Source organism: Girardinichthys multiradiatus, chromosome 6 (assembly GCF_021462225.1).
Source record: "Girardinichthys multiradiatus isolate DD_20200921_A chromosome 6, DD_fGirMul_XY1, whole genome shotgun sequence".
NCBI classification, from domain to species: Eukaryota; Metazoa; Chordata; class Actinopteri; order Cyprinodontiformes; family Goodeidae; genus Girardinichthys; species Girardinichthys multiradiatus.
In genome coordinates this window covers 17322892-17343381 of record NC_061799.1, presented here as the reverse complement: position 1 = coordinate 17343381, position 20490 = coordinate 17322892, and the positions used below count along the sequence as shown (strand labels likewise).

At 40.2% G+C, this 20490-nt stretch overlaps 1 protein-coding gene across 1 annotated transcript; it reads left to right on the top strand.

Annotated features, from left to right (window-relative positions):
* The first annotated feature begins 1758 nt into the window (after nucleotides 1-1758).
* LOC124870562 (mitochondrial import inner membrane translocase subunit TIM44-like) lies at nucleotides 1759-19955 on the top strand. Its single transcript, XM_047369322.1, has 13 exons — nucleotides 1759-1880; nucleotides 3099-3203; nucleotides 3322-3486; nucleotides 3578-3658; nucleotides 3897-4046; nucleotides 4324-4457; nucleotides 7272-7357; nucleotides 7627-7719; nucleotides 7877-8001; nucleotides 8817-8867; nucleotides 9188-9277; nucleotides 17105-17215; nucleotides 17348-19955. Exons 1-13 carry the CDS (start codon nucleotides 1821-1823, stop codon nucleotides 17465-17467), a joined length of 1371 nt encoding a protein of 456 aa, XP_047225278.1. The 5' UTR covers nucleotides 1759-1820; the 3' UTR covers nucleotides 17468-19955.
* Nucleotides 19956-20490: the final 535 nt, after the last annotated feature.

Genomic DNA, 20490 nt, shown 5'->3' with positions numbered 1-20490 from the left:
ACCACCATATCAACAAACTGAATTGAACTGAATAGAACTGGAAGTCATTGATGGCTTCCAGCTGGGCGTGGCAAACTTGCTAACTATGCTTCCAACTGTATCTCTAGGAAGATATTTTTGTATGATTTTCCTTGTAGATCTCTGAACCTTCTCTGAATTATTTACACAACTTTCTTGACTTTGCAAAATTTCTAGCTTGCAATAAAACATTGTCAGCAGTCCAGGTATTTAAAGTGTTATTTCTCAAGCACACCTGATGCTACTAGTAAAGCTCTTTATCGGTTGGTTCAGGTGTGCCTGAGACCACAAGTAATTTACACTTGTGTGCTCTTATAAAAATTTCTATTCAGGACCTTGAACAATTTTAAGACTGTAGTAGATATTGAAAGTAGGATTTAGTTCTGAATGTGTAATTTTAGTCTATATAAATAATTTTCAATGAGGGCTTAGGTGCAGCTGCATAAATACAGCCCTCAGACATTATTTTGGACATTTTTTTGATTTGGTCATCTTTTATCTCGCTATCTAGACACCATTATTGTAAGAAAGTCTTCTCTTTGACAAACTGGAATTCAATTAAACACTGTGGAACATTAGTTGTACTCCCCTCCTATAGTCAATAAGGACAAAAATATAATCTGTTTAAAATTACCAAATGTTCATCCATCCATCCATTTGTCTTCTGCTTATGCAAGATCAGGTCACGGTGGCATCCCTTTCTCCAGCGAGGTCCTCCAGTGCATGCCAAATGTTCAGCAATATTTAAAATGTGTAACTATTTAAATGCCAGTTTGATTAATCGATGTAACTGCTGTTATTTATGAAAAACACACATCTTGCTTTTAACAGTACTAAAGTCACCAGACAGCCAAACTACACTGCACTGTTTTGACTTGGCCAAGCCGATTGTTTTTGTTTTCTCCATCAGTGGCCCCTGCATAAAGATAAGGGGATCTTTTTTTACACTTTATTGACTGGATCTTTTGCTGTGTAGTGCTACATACACTATTGGAAAATCAAGTGATATTGATATTGTTAAATATTTATTAGAAAATATCAACTGGGATAAATCCACTTTTTGCTTACTCCTCTGTTTCTTATTTGATGTTATGATGCTGTTATCTTTGGTGCTATCATCTATATCTGGTGTGGGCATCTAATGCTTTTGAGAACAAATGTTTTCTATGTTTTTTTTTTTCTTAAAAATATCACCATATAATCAAAATAACAAATAACAATATCTGAAAGTTTTGAGCAGGACTGAAGCTGATGAAAAGATTTAACCCAATAAAACAGGACATAAATATGAATCTGTAGTTTTTAGAATAAGCATTTCTCTCCCTAATGACTAAAGAGGGTGGTAAATTGTAAGGCTGATGATACACAAAAACAAATTAATTAAATTGAATATTTTGGTTAATCCTCGGCATATCTGAAATGGAGGTAAAAACAATTAATCTGTCCCTTAATATCTGTCATTTAAAACAACATGTTCGCACCATTTAATCTAATTGTATAGTGTGTTATTCTTACTTCTGAATAGGTTTTATTATCATGGCCATTCTGTCTCTGTACGCCTCTAAACGGAGCCTAGCAGCCTGTTTAACATTGTGGTGTATTTTGTTCAGAATAGCCCTAACACTGCGTCATAGTAGCTGGTGGGGATAGTGATGCTACGCAGATTTTAAAACAGCATGTCTTTTAATTTCAGGTTGGATTATCCTTAATCTTGGACCTCTACTTGGCCCCGCCCTCTGTCCACTTCCCGTTCTCCTATTGGTTAGGTGGAACGTCAGTTCAGGCAGGAACGATGAACCAGGATGCACGTGTTTCTCCGGTTGAAAATCAAGATGGCAGCGTCCGTGTGTCGGTGTTACGAGGTTAGACCCCATTCATGCCCTTCATTACAGCTCTCAGAACTGAAATTGTTTGTTTTCCAAATACGAATTAAACCCCGATGTGTTTGAGTCATGTTTCTCACCTTTATTTAGTAGAACGAGGGTTAATAAGTTTTGTTGGGAGTACGTGATGGCCGTTAAAAAGGCCTTGTTGTTTGATAAGAACTGCCGCATATGTTGAGTCTGTCACTGCTTAAAAACAACCAGACTGTGCTATGACCGGGTTAGGCTGGTTTAAAAGACGGCCTGTAGTATTAAGTATTAAACCATCAAGTGTGCTGCAACCGAACAACAGTGGTTGTAGGTTTAATTCAGCATTGTTGCTGAGTTTACGGAGTTATTGTCATAAAATGTTTTCAGACACATTGTACGCTTCCATCTAAGATAGCCCTGCAGTTTTATACTTGTTTTCCCTTTCAATGTGTTGGATTTTTTTTTTTATTATTATTGTTGCCTTTATACCTGCGCATCTGCCACCCCTTTCTGTTAGACTAGCTATATCCACAGTTTTGTAAGTGACGTCAGTGTATTTCTGGGGGGGGGTGTTATGTTAAAGACAAACACAAAAAACAATCCCAGAAGTTGCTGCTTGGATGCAATGTTTGGTAGGGTGTGTCCTTTAACACGGGTCTCATCATGCATTCATTGAGGGTCAGTGTCCCTGAATGTAGGGGCCCTCCAGGAGCGGAGTTGGAGACCCCTGTCCTGGAGGATTAGCTCTATCAATCTTTGACCACCTTCACTGTCTCTGCTGAAGAAGCCCATTCCCACAACATGATGCTCTTTAGGCCCAAAAAGTTCACTTTTAATTTAGTCATTTTTATTTTTAAAAACATGTCTAATTTTTATTCAATCTAAGAGTTATTCACTATGTTGTGATGGTCTGTGACGTAAAATCCCAATAAAATACATTACGGTTTGTGGTTGGAGTGTGACAATATGCTATAAGGTTAAGGGGGAAGCGAAAACAGCAGTGCTCCATACTGTCACAAAGACACAAAATGAAACAAAATGAAAATGAAGAAACACATTTAAAAATTGTTACTATATCAGAAGTTACACATCTTTATCAAACATCTTTCAAGATCTCCTCTAAGTCTGTTGGGTTGCCTTACATGAGCATCAGTAATTATAGAAGACCTTATGTCTCACATAACTGACAAGGACTGATTTAGCTTTGTGGGTTTTTTTTTGCTACAGCTGATTGGCAGAAATGCCTTGGCTCTGTGCACACGTTCTATGGTCTCTGCTACATGGAGAGGAGATGCTTACAGGTTACCCAGGAGCCCAGCTGCAGCTGTGCAGGTACGCACTGACATCTTCCAGTTACCTTCAGATGAGCCACTGCTCATGAGATCAGTAAAAGAGATCAGTGGTGAGCGAAGACCTGGTCAAAGTTTCGTTTTTCTCTTCCTCTAAACAGGTCCGGTATTCTTCAGGACGGAAAGGTTTTCTGGGGGAGTTTGTTGATAATCTCCGTCAGGAGTTCAGTAAGAACCAGGAGATGAAGGAAAACATCAAGAAGTTCAGAGAAGAGGCCAAGAAGCTGGAAGAGTCTGATGCCCTGCAGCAGGCCCGCAGGAAATATGTAAGCCTTCTAGTCTGCTGGTCTACATTAAAACTGATTATTCTTGGTAAAACCTTTTCCTGACTGATGCAAACGCTCTTTGTTTCATTAGAAATCTATAGAGGCTGAGTCGGCGAAGACATCCGAGGTGTTTAAGAAGACCTTCGACTCTCTGTCAGACACCGTCAAAGAGGTGAGGTGTTACCTGAGATCTGAACAGAGTTTACTAAAGAGACACTTACTTTTCTTCATTTCTCTGAAACAACAACGGGTTTATTCCTGTCTTGTTAACACTTTGTTTCACATTTTTGGAAGCTTGCCCTCACATATACCACTTTGGCATGTTGTAAATTTGCCTTAAATATTTACACATTTATTCAGTTTACATTCATTTGAACTCTTATTCTTGTACTGTTGTTTTTGTACTGTAGAGTCTCCAGGAGGTGACTCGTACGGATATAGGGAAGAAGATCAAAGAAGGTGTGGAAGAGGCAGCCAGGACAGCCATGCACTCGGCAGAGTCCGTGTCTAAGGGTGGAGAGAAACTGGGCCAGACCAGCGCGTTCAGGGTCATCTCACAGGTCAGGAGAAAAGACTTCTCTCTAGAAATGCAGCATCTAAAATTGCATCTTTTACCAGTGTGTGTGTGTATGTGTGTTTTTTACTGCAACTTTTAGCTTAATCTGCACTAAGTTGCTGCCAAATAACAATCCTTTCATGGCTTTACTGTTGATTTTATCCAAGGTTCTGTTTTGGTCACTCTGATCTGCAGCTAATATGCTGATGAACATTTGGGCTTTCCAACCTAAATCATCAGATTTAGAGTTTTACGTTTAAAAGCTGCTGCGTCCTCTGTAGGGTGTGGAGTCCATGAAGAAGGAGATAGACGTTGGCGACGCCGGCCCTTACAGAGCTCCTGCTCAGCTGAGGATGAGAAGTGATTTTTCATTTAAAGGTGCGGACGGTGACGGCAGAGTGTTTGAAGCCAATGAGTAAGTAGCTGTTGGAACAGGTTTTACGCAAAAAAAAAAAGCACATTGCTCTACATTGATAAATAATAAACCATGCCTTGCAAAAGTGTTCATAGTTTTAAAGTGCCTGTGACACGCTTTTCCCACAAATGCAGAAATTGAAAGAAAGCATCTATATATTGAAGGAACTGGGCAGTAATTGACATGATAGTAGGATTAAAGACATGCTAAAAGACAATTGTGTCACAAAATAGGGATATTTCGTTGTTAAATTTTGCACGTCCAAAGTCGCCTGGAAATGACGTCTAAGGGGAACTCTGGTCATTCACTGCGTGAGCTTCAATGATAAACGGTTCAGATAGAGGCCAAGTTGCGTCTTAAACAGCGTAAATATCACCATATCACGGTGCATTGCTGGTGGTGGCAGCAATACTACAAGAGCAGCTGTTAATCTGCACTACTTTCCTGAAGAGAAGAGGATCAGAGCTGGAAAACTGAGGAGGGACACATGGCTGGTCCCACCAAGCACAGCCAGGACTTCTTGGCAAGCTGCTCTGAACAAGAAATCTCTGAATTTGGAAGAGAAATGAATTTAGAGGTCAGGATATCTGACAGATGAAGGAGAATGTTGAAGTAGAGTCTATAGCCATGCTGTTCAGAGCATCTGATGGGAAAAGATCGGCAAAGAAAAGGTTGTTGCTGCTGTTGCTAAATGGACCAAGGCTTTGCAGCTAAGAACACTTCCTTGTTGCAAAAATACATTTAGATATCGACAGTTATTGCTACGAATAATAAAAGTTAAAAATTATTTTTATTATTAATAATGCAAAATTATTATTAAAATAAGATAAATTACAGGCGCATACGATATATTTAAATAAATGTTTATATCTGAAGATTCTAATATAAAGTAAAAACAATGACACACCAGGTAGTGTCTTCAGATCTTGAATCGTCCCTTGTGTTTGCTGCTGCTGCTCCATGCTGCTCAAATTGCTAGTTGTTTTACTCAGTGCCAAATTTACCGTAACCCTGGATTTACACTGTATCTGCTCCGATCCGGTCCGGTCCGCAGCCCAGAGGAGCTCCAAGAACCAAACGCAGATCACGCAGTAAAAACTGGTGATAAGTGCGGGAGCGAGTCCATAACAACTCATTCTGTGGAAGTTAAACTGCTTCATTTTTCGTTTTATGCATCCAGATATTTTCATGTGTTTTGTTCCCCGAGTTCATTGTCGCTTAATTTGGTGCATTTAATGTTTAATTGCTCAGTTTATAATACCTTAGTTAACCCAGTGACTGATCTAATGTTGACAACTGCTAATATATGCACATGTATATATAAATATATGTGTGTATTTATTTATTTAGCGAGATCTAGTCCGTCTTTAGTGAATTATTTTGAAAATCCGCGTGTTGTGCTGGTTCTGTTTCCTGGTGGTGCTGGATGATTCATGCACATTGACCCCACATTGCTCCGGTATCCGTCAACAATAGACTCTGGTGGAATTAGATGGCCCTCTCCACGCCGCAGTACTTGTGCTCTGCAATCTGATGACAGCTGACTTTCTTCTGACTCTGCTGCTTCTCTCTGATAGTGACTGAAATATATCTAAATAAAAATCAGATTTTTCGCTGCTGCCTCTGTGTTGCTGATCATTAGAGCAGCAGCCAGTTTACCTGCAGGGGTTCCCCTGTAACATCATAAAAGAGAACAACAAAATCGCAAAGGAATAGTCTGGAAATGCCTTTTTAGTGACATTTATGACCATATATCTCAACAACTGTTCATTTCAGTGGCATGAATTAACTTTTTAAAATAATTTATCAATGTTTCCTTTGCATAAATGTAATTGGATTTATCATGAAAATTTGATGTCACTGGCACTTTAAGGTTTTTTGACACTTCATCATGTTAACATGTGTAAATGTATTTTTTGGCAGGTTTTATATGACAAAGTATAAATGAAACGTTTTTGAAAATGGAAATCTAAAAAGTGTGGCATGTGTCTGTATTCATTCCCATTTACTCAGGTTACCCCAAATATGATTCAGTGAAACCACAGGGTTCTGCCGCATCCTAAAACATCTCAAATATAATCACTATTTTAGGCCTTCAAAATCCTAAAATATGGCCACAATGTCCATACTAGGTATTTAATTACATTTATAATTTGTACATTTGTTCATTTCGGACTTCTTCCATTTTTTAAGCAATAAACCCGTTTCAGTTTCCCTGTTATGTTTCCACCACTTGCTCATAAAGAAAATGTATATTTTGTGATGACTGGCTCTAGTTTGCCTAAACCCGTTGTAAAAAGACTGCTGTGAACTTTACTCTGTACTGTAAGAATGAGTTGAAGTGTAAAAGCTCTGGAAAAAGGATTAAAAAAAAGTTGTATTTAACTTGCTTAAGTTATTAAATGAGATTTAAATTATTAGGGTCTGAAAAGTCAGAAAGTAAGAGGAGCTGCAGATTTCCTCAAGTCAGGTCAGAGAATCTTTTGACAGGACAGCTATTAGTCATGCAACTCAGAAATCTGGTCTGGTGGAAGATTTGCAAGAAGAAAGCCATTGTTGAAGAAAACCATAAAAAATCTTATTTACACGCCTGTGTTCAGCTGGGAGAAGTAAACTGGTTACAGTTGATGGGAATGTGCACCATTTTTTCTACTCCTCAGTTATGTGTTTCTTTCTGTTAGTCTGTCACTTAAAATCCCAGCAAAATACATCGGGAGTTTGTGAAGTAGTTCACTTTGCCCTGGCATGGTACATATTTGATCTGTATCTTTCCCACAATTCCAGATGATTGTGATGTTTGTTTTTGTGATGCAGGGAAGCTCTGGGTGTGGTTCTGCATAAGGATTCAAAGTGGTACCAGCAGTGGAAGGAGTTCAAGGACAATAATGTGGTTTTTAACCGTAAGTGGCTTCCAAAGTGAAGATGCTGTGAAATATTACTGATGTCCTTCTTCTTAATATGCAGATATGCCTTCTCAGTTGAAGGCAGCAGGGGGCAGCAGATAGTTTTATAAGGGCTTGCACAAAATGAAAGATGAAGCAGATATTAATGTTTATCATCTGGATATAGTGAAGTTAGCTGCTGCCTTCGTTTGTTATTGTAAAAAACTATAATTTTTTTTCTCCCCAAAAAATCGAATTACTTTAATTTTCTTTTTCTTTGCTTTTAGGATTTTTTGAAATGAAGATGAAATATGATGAAAGTGACAATGCTCTCATCAGAGCATCCAGAGCCATGACTGACAGAGTTACCGACTTTATAGGTAATTCAACATCAATCATAATTAATGTAGCTGTTAACAGACTACAGAAACTTTACTCTTGTCATTGTTTTTACTTTCAAACCTACAAATCACATTTAAGGCTAATTCAGGTGCTGTTTCTGTCGGTGTTGCTGATTGGGTTGACCTGTGTCTTTAGGTGGTCTCTTCTCTAAGACAGAAATGTCAGAAGTGCTGACGGAGATCGTGAAGATAGATCCCAAGTTTGACAAGGACACTTTCCTCAAACAGTGTGAGAAGGATATCATCCCGAACATCCTGGAGGTGATCTGGAGCACAGTCTTCTGTTTGCTCTGCCTTTAGCTTGTTTAGTTAATGTTAACCCTCTGCTAGAAGGGACAGCAGGGTTAAAAGAAGGCTTATTGATGAAGATATTGCTTCATTTATCACTGATTTATTTATTTTTTTACTTAGTGGCTCAGATCAAGTTCTAAAAATATGTTTCCAGCTTTGTTAATTTGGTCTAATTTTAAAGCAAGTCTAGGCGCTAAAGTAACTACTCTAATCACTGATGGCTGCAGGCACTAGCAGTAAGGTCTCAAGTTGGGAGCTGAAGGCCCATAGATGCAATTCAAACTAAGAAAATCAGTAAAACAAAGTATTTAAGCTAACCTAACAGTTTTAATCAATTATATAAAAACAGAAAAGTTTGCTTGTGGGTATTTAAGCAGCTAAAGGTCATCAACAGAAGGCACAGCTGATTCCTTCTTCCTCTCTTGATTACTTACTCAGGTCTCTGCAGAATGCAGAGGGGTGTCTCCTCCATTAGAGGTGCGGGTTAGATATTGAGGTTGTTGACAGCGGCAGGAACCCTGGCGGTGAGCTGGGGTACAGCAGTCATTGCTGATGTGGATGACGGATTAGTAAAGTTCAAATCTGCTGTGATTTGACTAGACAAAAGTACTTGATTGATAACATTTATTGTTGGAGCAATTAAAAGCCAATGGCATTTTGTGATTTCACCATTTCTTTAGTGAGATTGATTTGCTCAGGTAGGTGAAGCAAACTCCCGCAGCTCGTTAATGAATTACCCGTGTATGTCTGGAAGCACTGATGGTCGGTCTGAATCCTCCCTGCAGGCTATGGTCCGTGGAGAGCTGGAGGTATTAAAGGACTGGTGCTATGAAGCTGTAAGTTATTCACCAACCACATGAGTATTTATCAGTTTTTAAGCTCTGACTCCCTCCATTGTGGAGTGATTTATTTTTTGCTTAAAGACAATAAAATGTAAACAAGTTTTGCTACATGACAAAGTTATGTGTAAAGACATACAAAGCAACATGGTGAACCTGGAGCTTTTCAAGCATTTTATTTTTTATTTTCCACACGTTTTGAAATGCACAGTCACCTTTTCAGAAATGGAAAACATGACAGTGTGCTGACATGTTGATCTGCTTTCATGCATTATGTGTGAAGTGTTGTTTCTTTCTGGGTGTGTTCCTCCTCTCAGACATACAGTCAACTGGCCCATCCCATCCAGCAGGCCAAGGCTCTGGGGCTTCTCTTTCAGTCGAAGATTCTCGACATTGATAACATAGATGTGAGTTCTGCTACTTACCGTTAATATTATGACTCACATACTTTCACCCAAGTACGTTTCCCAACATTTCCTGTCAACGTTTCACTTTTTTTCTTGCTAAATTAATCAATTATTTCCAGTTTACCACTCCTTCAGACTGCTCTGTTTCTTAACCCACTTCGTACTAGCCACATCAACCAGATTTATCCAGGCATAACAATGCACCTTTAGCCATTTTACAGGCAAATTCGATTAAAACTTGAATAGTTGCCTCCACATATTCAGCCAAGTGAAAATAAAGCCTCTATGACTATGCTGTACTATCACAGCCATGGAAAAAACGTATAAGAGGATAAATGGCAGCTATTAAATGGACTTGATTAATTGATCATCAACAGGCTTGACCACCCCTACAAAAACAGGGGTTTTTGGTAGTTGGTCTGTAACTGTGTGGTGGTTAGACGTGGGTTAGTGTGTGTAAACATTATGCCAAGATTGAAAAGCATCAGCAGTGACCTTAGAGAAGCAACTGTTGCTGCCCATTTATCTGTACAGTGTTAAAACACCTTACTTTCATAAATAAAAAGATTATGGACAAGTGCAGAACATTTAAGTCAGTAGCTAATCTTTAAAGGAGTGCATATTCCAGCAAATTCACCCCAATTGGCTATTCTGTTTAAAAGCATATGGCTGCATGAATGTTGTAATTATGGATCGGAGAATATTATTTAATATTAATATGTTAATATTTTATCAAATATTTTGGTCTGTTAAGGATTGTCCTCTGAATACCAGCCCAGTAAGGCGATGGTATTAGGACAAAAGAGAAAGGTGTCAGCATTATTGAACAGCATAAACTCTGCACATATATGGAATGAATTCACACAATTTTTTAAAATACAAGAATTTATTAACAAAAATAAGTCAACTCAAAGTCAACATATTTCAATCAACAAACTCTTTACTATGCTAAAACAATCCAACTAAACTACCAAGCAGAATTAAAGAATAAGGAAGACTAATGGGCTATGTACAATATAAACAAATTGATTAAAGATGATTGGAAATCATGACCAAAAGAGTGATGCAACATTACCATGCAATGTTTATGTTTGAGAACCAAGGATTATCTTGAAGAATCTAGAAATGAAGTTAAGTTAGTCTTGGAACCAACTTAGGCAATAATCAGCAACATTTAGACAATCCTTCACAATGCAAGATCAGATAAAATATTATTTTATTAAAATAATATTTTATCTGCTGAATAAAACCAACCTCTTGGATGACTAATTCTCAACGGTGTCTAATTAACTGCCTTTATTTATTGAAATAATGTTTGAAAAAATATTATTAAGGAAGTATTTTGGAAAAGAGCCAAATCTTTCTGGAAAAATGGGGCTTAATGGTGTTTACTTAGTTATCAAATCTAGTAATTGATGTTCAGGGACTATTATTCACTAGCTTGAAAACCAACAACCTTTCTGTTGAATAGCTTTAGTGCTAGCATGCTATCTGTAGTAACCACGTGTTCTTTCCGGTTAGCCGTTAAGCTAACAAAGAAGCGGATAGCTTAGCACCAGAATCAACACATACCTTTAAAATACCAAGATTAATAAAAGGGTTAAAATGCATAAGCGCGGACGGCGCGTTATAAGCAATGTTCTGTTTAAAACCACCCTTTAAATAAAGTTTCTTAACTTTAAAACATACAAAGAACACAAACTGGCGCGTGCTGTAGCTAACGTACTAGCACTAAGATAGCCAGGTTTCACAAAAACAAAACTTCATAGAATGACAACGTTTAGATTATTTCATCCTAACTGTTGATCTGCCCAAACCTAACCTCTGACCATGGTGAGGAAATGTTGTCCAAGGGGCGAAGCTTGAAGAAACGTCCACAGTCAACAAGCGGTTAGCTTTCAGCTAACCTCTGCGTTCGCTCTGTGAACAATAGGGTTAGCTCCGGAGAGCTGGGCGGCTCGCTCGGTCCGTCAACCAGCTGTTCGTTACCGTAAACATGGTTGTGCAGGCCGTGGTCCTTCCTTCAGACTCGGCTTGTAGAAACAGCTTCTCTACTGGGGATTTCTCTTCAACACAGTTTTGCTTCTGCGGGGCTTCGGAGAGAAAAAGTAAGCAACTCTTACACCTTAATTTCCCCGTTCATGAATGAAAATACCGGATACACAGACAGTACAGGGGTTGGACAATGAAACTGAAACACCTGTCATTTTAGTGTGGGAGGTTTCATGGCTAAATTGGACCAGCCTGGTAGCCAGTCTTCATTGATTGCACATTGCACCAGTAAGAGCAGAGTGTGAAGGTTCAATTAGCAGGGTAAGAGCACAGTTTTGCTCAAAATATTGAAATGCACACAACATTATGGGTGACATACCAGAGTTCAAAAGAGGACAAATTGTTGGTGCACGTCTTGCTGGCGCATCTGTGACCAAGATAGCAAGTCTTTGTGATGTATCAAGAGCCACGGTATCCAGGGTAATGTCAGCATACCACCAAGAAGGACGAACCACATCCAACAGGATTAACTGTGGACGCAAGAGGAAGCTGTCTGAAAGGGATGTTCGGGTGCTAACCCGGATTGTATCCAAAAAACATAAAACCACGGCTGCCCAAATCACGGCAGAATTAAATGTGCACCTCAACTCTCCTGTTTCCACCAGAACTGTCCGTCAGGAGCTCCACAGGGTCAATATACACGGCCGGGCTGCTATAGCCAAACCTTCAGTCACTCATGCCAATGCCAAACGTCGGTTTCAATGGTTCAAGGAGCGCAAATCTTGGGCTGTGGACAATGTGAAACATGTATTGTTCTCTGATGAGTCCACCTTTACTGTTTTCCCCACATCCGGGAGAGTTACGGTGTGGAGAAGCCCCAAAGAAGCGTACCACCCAGACTGTTGCATGCCCAGAGTGAAGCATGGTGGTGGATCAGTGATGGTTTGGGCTGCCATATCATGGCATTCCCTTGGCCCAATACTTGTGCTAGATGGGCGTGTCACTGCCAAGGACTACCGAACCATTCTTGAGGACCATGTGCATCCAATGGTTCAAACATTGTATCCTGAAGGCGGTGCCGTGTATCAGGATGACAATGCACCAATACACACAGCAAGACAGGTGAAAGATTGGTTTGATGAACATGAAAGTGAAGTTGAACATCTCCCATGGCCTGCACAGTCACCAGATCTAAATATTATTGAGCCACTTTGGGGTGTTTTGGAGGAGCGAGTCAGGAAATGTTTTCCTCCACCAGTATCACGTAGTGACCTGGCCACTATCCTGCAAGAAGAATGGCTTAAAATCCCTCTGACCACTGTGCAGGACTTGTATATGTCACCCCAAGACGAATTGACGTTGTATTGGCCGCAAAAGGAGGCCCTACACCATACTAATAAATTATTGTGGTCTAAAACCAGGTGTTTCAGTTTCATTGTCCAACCCCTGTATTTCATTCTACTTAACTTTGCATATGATCGATGATCGTATGGCTTCCTTGGATCCAGTTGAATTTATGTCTTTTTGCCAGCAAAAGACATCAGCGCGCTTTGTTTCCCTCCTATCCCGATGGTCATCGGTGTGGAAGAGAAAGACTTGTGGAAAGGTGGGGGTCTTATGCGGGCTCATGGGGAGTCCTCTGCTACCCCCCCTTCCCCCTTCGGAGTTGTGCTCAAAGTCTTGTTAAATGCAATTTATTTTGAAAGTTCCAGAAATGTCCGTACCGGAGTTTAATGTTGAAATCCATGGCTCTAGGTCCCAACAATGAAAAACTGCATCTCAATGAACCAGAAGACTTTTAAAACAATGTCCACTGTAAAACCAAACAGAAGTAGAGATATTTGGCTGTGATTCACAGCACCATGTTTATTTCAGCATCTCATTCTAGCCTTTAAGCACGGTGTTGGTGGGGTGATGATATGGACTCAATTAACAGCAACAGAACCTTTTAGAACTCAGAGTTGACCATGAACTGAGGTTCACATAAAAGTACATCTAAAAGAATCAGAATCAGAAAAGCTTTATTGCCAAGTACGTTTTTGGACATACAAGGAATTTGTTTTGGCGTAGTCGGTGCAATACAGTACAAATTAAACAGTATAAACATATCTACAATATAATATAAATATATGTGCACAGTTTTAAGTGAGTGAGAGTAAATATAGAGCAGTATAGGATGCAAGAGCAATACAACAGTGCAGGTGATCATTGTGCAAGTATGGCAGTGCAAGTAAAGCAGGAGTCCATGCTGAGCGTTAATGTAACGCATAGAGTTACAGGTTACAAGTGTCCTGTCAGCAAAAAAAGGGGGGTGGGGGGGGGGGGGGGGGGGGGGGGGGTGTCAGTGTGGTTTCCGGGCTTTGTTAACCAGGCTGGTGGCAGATGGGAAAAAACTGTTCTTGTGGCGTGAGGTTTTGGTCCGGATGGACCGGAGCCTCCTGCCAGAGGGGAGAGTTTCAAAGAGTCTGTGACCAGGGTGGGAGGGATCAGCCAGAATCATCCCTGCCCGCTTCAGGGTCCTGGAGGTGTACAGTTCCTGGAGCGACAGTAGACTGCAGCCAATCACCTTCTCAGCAGACCGCATGACACGCTGCAGCCTGCCCTTATCCTTGGCTGTAGCAGCGGCGTACCAGATGGTGATGGAGGAGGTGAGGATGGACTCAATGATGGCTGTGTAGAAGTGCACCATCATAGTCTTTGGCAGGTTGAATTTCTTCAGCTGCCGCAGGAAGAACATCCTCTGCTGGGCTTTCTTGATGAGGGAGCTGGTGTTTGGCTCCCACTTGAGATCCTGGGAGATGATGGTTCCCAGGAAGTGGAAAGATTCCACAGTGTCAATTGTGGAGTCACAGAGGGTGATGGGGGCAGGTGGGGCTGGGTTCTGCCTGAAGTCCACAACCATCTCCACTGTCTTTAGAGCGTTGAGCTCAAGGTTGTTCTGGCTGCACCAGTCCAACAGATGGTCCACCTCCCATCTGTACGCAGACTCGTCACCATCAGAGATGAGTCCGATCAGGGTGGTGTCGTCCGCAAACTTCAGAAGCTTGACAGACTGGTGACTGGAGGTGCAGCTGTTGGTGTACAGGGAGAAGATCAGAGGAGAGAGAACACAGCCTTGGGGGGAACCGGTGCTGATGGTCAGGGAGTCAGAGACGTGCTTCCCCAGCCTCACGCGCTGCTTCCTGTCAGACAGGAAGTCAGTGATCCACCTGCAGGTGGAGTCGGGCACACTCAGCTGGGAGAGCTTCTCCTGTAGCAGAACTGGGACGATAGTGTTGAAGGCAGAGCTGAAATCCACAGACAGGATCCTGGCATAGGTTCCTGTGGAGTCCAGGTGCCGGAGGATGAAGTGAAGGGCTAGGTTGACTGCATCATCTACAGACCTGTTGGCTCTGTAGGCAAACTGCAGGGGGTCCAGGAGGGGGTCGGTGATGTCTTTTAGGTGTGAGAGCACAAGGCGCTCAAAGGACTTCATCACCACAGAGGTCAGGGCGACGGGTCTGAAGTCATTAAGCCCTGTGGTCCTTGGCTTCTTGGGAACAGGGACGATAGTGGAGGACTTGACTTGACTTGAATTAGAATAATGTTAAAACGTTTTTTTCTCATTCATTTCAGAAAGTGAACCTCAAATATTACATAGACTAATTTCACATAGAGTGAAATATTTCATGCAATCATTTCTTAATAAATTGTGAGGATTATGGCCTAAAGATATTGAAAAACCCAAAATTCTGTCTTTAATAATTAAATATTGTGAAAAGTTAAATATTGGAAAAGAAGTGTAATCCATAAAAGGTCATTGCTAACACAAGTGATTGTTCACAACGTGCTGTATCCAAGCATATTCATAGAAAGTTGAGTGGAAGGAAAATGTGTGGTAGGTGTAGGTGCACCGGCAACAGGGATAACTGCAGGCTTGTAAGGATTGTCAAGCAAAATCGATTAAATATTTTAGAGGAGCTTCTCAAGGAGTTGAAAAAGGCTGCAGTCAGTACATCAAGAGCCACCACACACACAGAGTAATCCTACAAATGGGCTAAAATGTCGTATTCCTCAAGCCAAGCTACTCCTGAACCAAAGACAACCTCTAAAGTGTCTTACTTGGACCGGAAGAACTGAACTCTTGCTCAATGCTCCAAAGTCCTCTATCAGATGAAAATAAAGTTTGCATTTCATTTGGAAATCAAGGTCCCAGAGTCTGTAGGAAGGAGTGAGAGGCGCAGAATGTTCATTGCTTGAAGTCCAGTGTAAAGTTTCCTCAGTCAGCAATAATTTGAGGTGCCATGTCATCTATTGGTTCTGGTCCACTGGGTTTTATCAAGTCCACCTACCAGAACATTTTAGCACACTTTTTCCTTCTTCTGACAAGCTTTATGGAGATGTGGATTTCATTTTCCAGCAGAACTTGCCCAAACAGCCAAATGTACCAACAGCTGATCCAGTGACCGTGGTGTTACTGTGCTTGATTAGTCAGCAAGCTCTTCTAACCTGAACCCTATAGAGAATCTATGGAGTATTGTCAGGAGGAAGATAAGACACCAGACCCAACAAGGTAGATGACCTGAAGGAAACTTTCAAAGCCACCTGGGCTTCTATTGCACCTTGGAAGTGCCACAGGCTGATCGCCTCCCTTCCCCTGCCACACTGATGCAGTAATTCATGCAAAAGGAGCCCCAACCAAGTATTTAGTGCATAGAAATGGGCATACTTTGCAGGTGCCTGATATGTCTGTTTAAAAAAGTCTTTTTTTATTGATCTTATGTAATTACATTTTCAGAGACACAAACTTTGGGCTTTTTATTATCTGTAATACATAATCATCAAATTTACATAAAATAAAAACATATACATTTGAGATATTTCACACTATGTGTAATGATTCAATATGTTTTCATTTATTAAGTTACTAGGTACTCGTATCCCTAGTGTACGGGATCACATCGCAGGGGGTACATGGAAACGTTTAATATTTTATTTCCAAGATGACGGGTAAATGCCATCAGTTAGCAGAGATCATTCTTGGATGTGTAATACTTTATTATGACCCAGGTGCAAAATACACCAAGCTTTTATCAACCAAAAGAGCAAAAAAGATACAATAAAATAACTACAAGTGGGAAAGACTAGAACAGGGTGTCATTGCTGTTCACCTGCAAGATAAGAGAAAAGTAACAGCTGTTTTCACTCTGCCTCCAGATCTATCAAAGCCTATCAAGGACAAGCAAGCTCAGTTAAATGATGAAAACAAAGTAAACCTGCATAGTGAGTCTGAACATTATTCTGAACAAGTGGACAGACAGACAGATAGAGAGACAGACAGAGAGAGAGACAGACAGAGAGAGAGACGTAGGAACCACTGATCTACAGGACAGTGTTCCCAAACACAGCAACTGATCTACAACAGATTGGCTGAAAAAGAAAACAAGATATCCCCATCAATTTTCAGACTTCAACCTGATTGAAATGTTGTGGCAGGGCCTTAAGAGAGATCTGCAGAAAAAAATGCTCACAAATGTCAATGAACTGCGGCAGATGAGGCTAAAATTCCTCTACAAACAAGGCGAGGAACTGATAGTCATGGAAAATATCACTACTCGTGTGTGTTGACGTTGAAGGTTGTTCTTCAAGGTATTTAAGAATCAGTTTTTCTTTTGACTATATGCTGTAGTAGTGTAATAAGTAGTCTTATTTTTTTCTTTCGCCGATCTCTACATATTTACACAATAGCTGACACACAGATCTAATTTTAATTGCACAGACTGAGTGGATAAAATATGTAATTGTAGTTTTTCCTCCTGTGATCACCTTGTTTGGTGGCCTCTTTATGTGTTTTAGTTGGCGATGGGTAAAATAATGGACCAGGGCCCAGTGCTGATCATTACCTTCCAGGCTCAGGTCGTCATGGTGATCCGCAGCCCAAAAGGAGACATTGTGGAAGGAGATCCAGTGAGTAAACTTCAAATTACTTCCTAAGTTATAGGCAGCAAAATATAAAACTTATTTCTTTATGCCAGGTAACATAGAGAGCATGTTTTGTTCATATTGCTCTGTGGCATTGATTGACTCTGCCCTCCGCAGGAGAAAGTAATGAGGATGATGTACGTTTGGGCCTTGTGCCGTGACCAGGAGGAGCTGAACCCCAGCGCAGCCTGGAGGTTACTGGACATCTCCGCCTCCAGCACGGAGCAGATCCTCTAAGAGGAGGGGTCAAAGGGGATGCAGGTGGAACAGGTCCCTCTGTTGTACAAACTGTGAAGGAGGGCAGAGGACATAAATATGTGGCTGGAATCAACTCTGGAGCAGAGTGAAACCCTTCTACTCTGTGCCGTGTTTCCAGAAGAGTTATGTGCACATGTACCTCATACTTGATCACTTACATGACATTCGCTGGAATCTGCATCCTGACATAAGATGTAGTCTTGCTTGCTGTTCTTCATAGCGCTTGGACGGACTGAGGTATGGGTAAAGCACTTCAACTGTCATATTAAAAAGGATAATGTCTGTTAAAACACAGAATCCTGAAACTCTTAATCCTATGGTGAAATCCATCCATACTATCCTTGTGGCAAGATTCAGAAAGATTGTATCTCATAGGTGGAGAAAGTGGACCTACATCTTTTATTTCTGTTGAATGTTTGACAGATGTTTCACAGTGTCGCCATATTTTTATCATTGTTCTTTTTCTAAATGGAGGACTAGTGTAAGTAGCGTCAGATTTGCATTTGTGGCTGCAAACTGGATGGATCATGGCACTGACCTATAGACAGTATTTTTGCATGCAAAAGGTGTGGAAATGTTCTTCAATTAACCCTGTGAAGAACTAAAGTCTCCTTCCTGGCAGAGACTAGAGATGCACTGATCAGAGGTTTGTGGGAGTTTTTTTTAAAGCTTTGATCTGCTGATTCTGGTTTTTCTTTAAGATTCAAAGGATTCAAAGATTATTTTTTGTAGCATTCCTGTCCTGAATCACGGCAAAGATGACATCGGACCGCCTAAATGAGAGAGTTTACCATTATTGCTTAAGGAAACACGATTCTGAAGTTTACCATCTTCTATTAGCAAATATTGTGGCTAGCATTACTTAAACAACACTTTCATGTGTATATTCCAGAGAATGTAGATTCTTAGAATGGATTAGATTTCCAGAAGACTGCCAACATTTTCAAATCCACATTTTCTTGATAAAAGGTCAAAGAGATTATAAAAGCAATTTCATTGGACTCAGTTCAGCCTTTTCTGCTTCCTGCTGCAAGTCTTGCTCTCTCTTGCCCCATCGCAGCCTGAAAGAACCATAGATATGTCTCGACCTGTCGCAGAAGTTGTGGTTTTCTTCCAACTAGCTTCTTACATTTCTGCGCTTCCTCTGACTTCATGTAAACATATTACGGAAAATAGCTAATGATAAATCTTCTCAGTAAAAATGTTGTCAGCATGATCGTGTAGCGCTTGCGTATGGTGCATTCACTGATGATAAAATGAGGGATTTTTTCAGATTCCTAATGACCGGTCACAGGTCAGTGTCGATCAAGCTAAAAATCGGACGCTTCCGGTCAGCAGCAGCTGACTGTGTATCTCTGGTAGAGATGGATGACAGAAAGACTTTGCTCCTTTTGCATGCAACAACTAACTGAGTGGAACAAGATGATTTGATGGACTTTCTCAGTAAATGTTTTGAATTTAAGATTTTTTTTCTCCTTTTGTGAAATAACCTTTACAATCCCAACAAAGGCAGAGATGAGAGGGGTTGTAAAATCCTGAACAAATAGATGTGATGGATTTCTCACCATTGACTTTTGTTTTTACATGCAGCTTTGCTGGTTTTACTTCACACACACACAAAAAATAACGAAATCATTTAAAGATTTAAATATTAAACATCCCAAGTAATAATATATTTATTCAAAGCCACAGCTACTGTTATAATAAAGAGTTTACTAATGTTTCACTTCGTAGATAACGAGAAATTCGACACATTGTTTTTTGTCAAGTTGCAGTGCATTGTCTCTATTCTGAATCTGCAGCACAACTGATGAGCTTCTAACCTGTAAATAAATGAGGTGCATCATTTCATTGTGGGAACACAGCTGAGGGTTCATCATTCAGGCAGCTTCAGGTTTGCAGGATCATTTGTTCTTCATATTTTGCATATCATTCACCTGTTTGTCTTACAGAACGGCTCGGTTTGCCTTTCTGAATGTGGCTTTAAATGGTTAGATGGTGAGGATGTAAATAGGAACAAATGAGTTTATTATTTTGCACACTGGTTCAGTTGTGTCACTGATGAGACCAACATTCATGGCTTGTAATTAGTTAAAGAAATGGATCCCTGTGCAAGGAACACTCCGCTCAGCTTAAAGGAAAAAAAACATCCATGATCCATCTTTAATGCTTTGTTGACAGAAGAAGGTTCTCATCCAACATACTACGTACTACACAGCCCAGTCCATTGGCCCGTGAATTGTCATGCTATGTATTCTTTGGCGGAAAAATCTTGCCATAGCATGATGCTTCCTCCTCCTTGTTTGGCTGTGGAAATGTTGTTCTGTAGGTTGTTCTTTTTCTCTAAACATGGTGGAGCTCAATTAGATGTTCATTTCATTTCAAGCGTGTACATGTAATTTATTCCATGTATATATGTAAACCTGTTGGAATAAAATGGATTTTGTTTGTGTTGTCCTCCTCAAAATATTTAGTTTGTATATTTAATATTTTGTTTTGCTTTTCCTTTGTAAGCCAAACTTTCCAGGCGGGGATTATTTTATTTGCTTTTTGGTAACAAAGTTAATGGGGTTTTTGTTAAGATCAACACATCTTGCATAGATTTGTTTGTTTTAGGCACCCATTTTACAGCTTTGTGAAGATTCTGGTAGGTTTTCACAGTTCCAGTTTTTTCAGCTAGGTTTGCTTATTTCATTAGAGAGAAATGCTTTATTTTTGACATTGTGGGAAGATTGAAAATGAGATCTCACATTGTCCATGTGATTAGCTTAAAATTGTATTAATTGAGTTGGATCTAACTACATATCAGCAGGTCAACAATATTTATACCTTTTTCCATTTTGAACTAATGTCAGTCTGCTGAATAAAGTACATTGTAATATAATTAGGTTTGTCTTAGCTTCCTCTGCAGCTCAGGATGAACTGTGTATGTCTGCTTACTTTTTTCAACAGGGAAGTTGGTCTCCCTAAGAGATGTATGCACTTTACACTTGCTCTTAGTG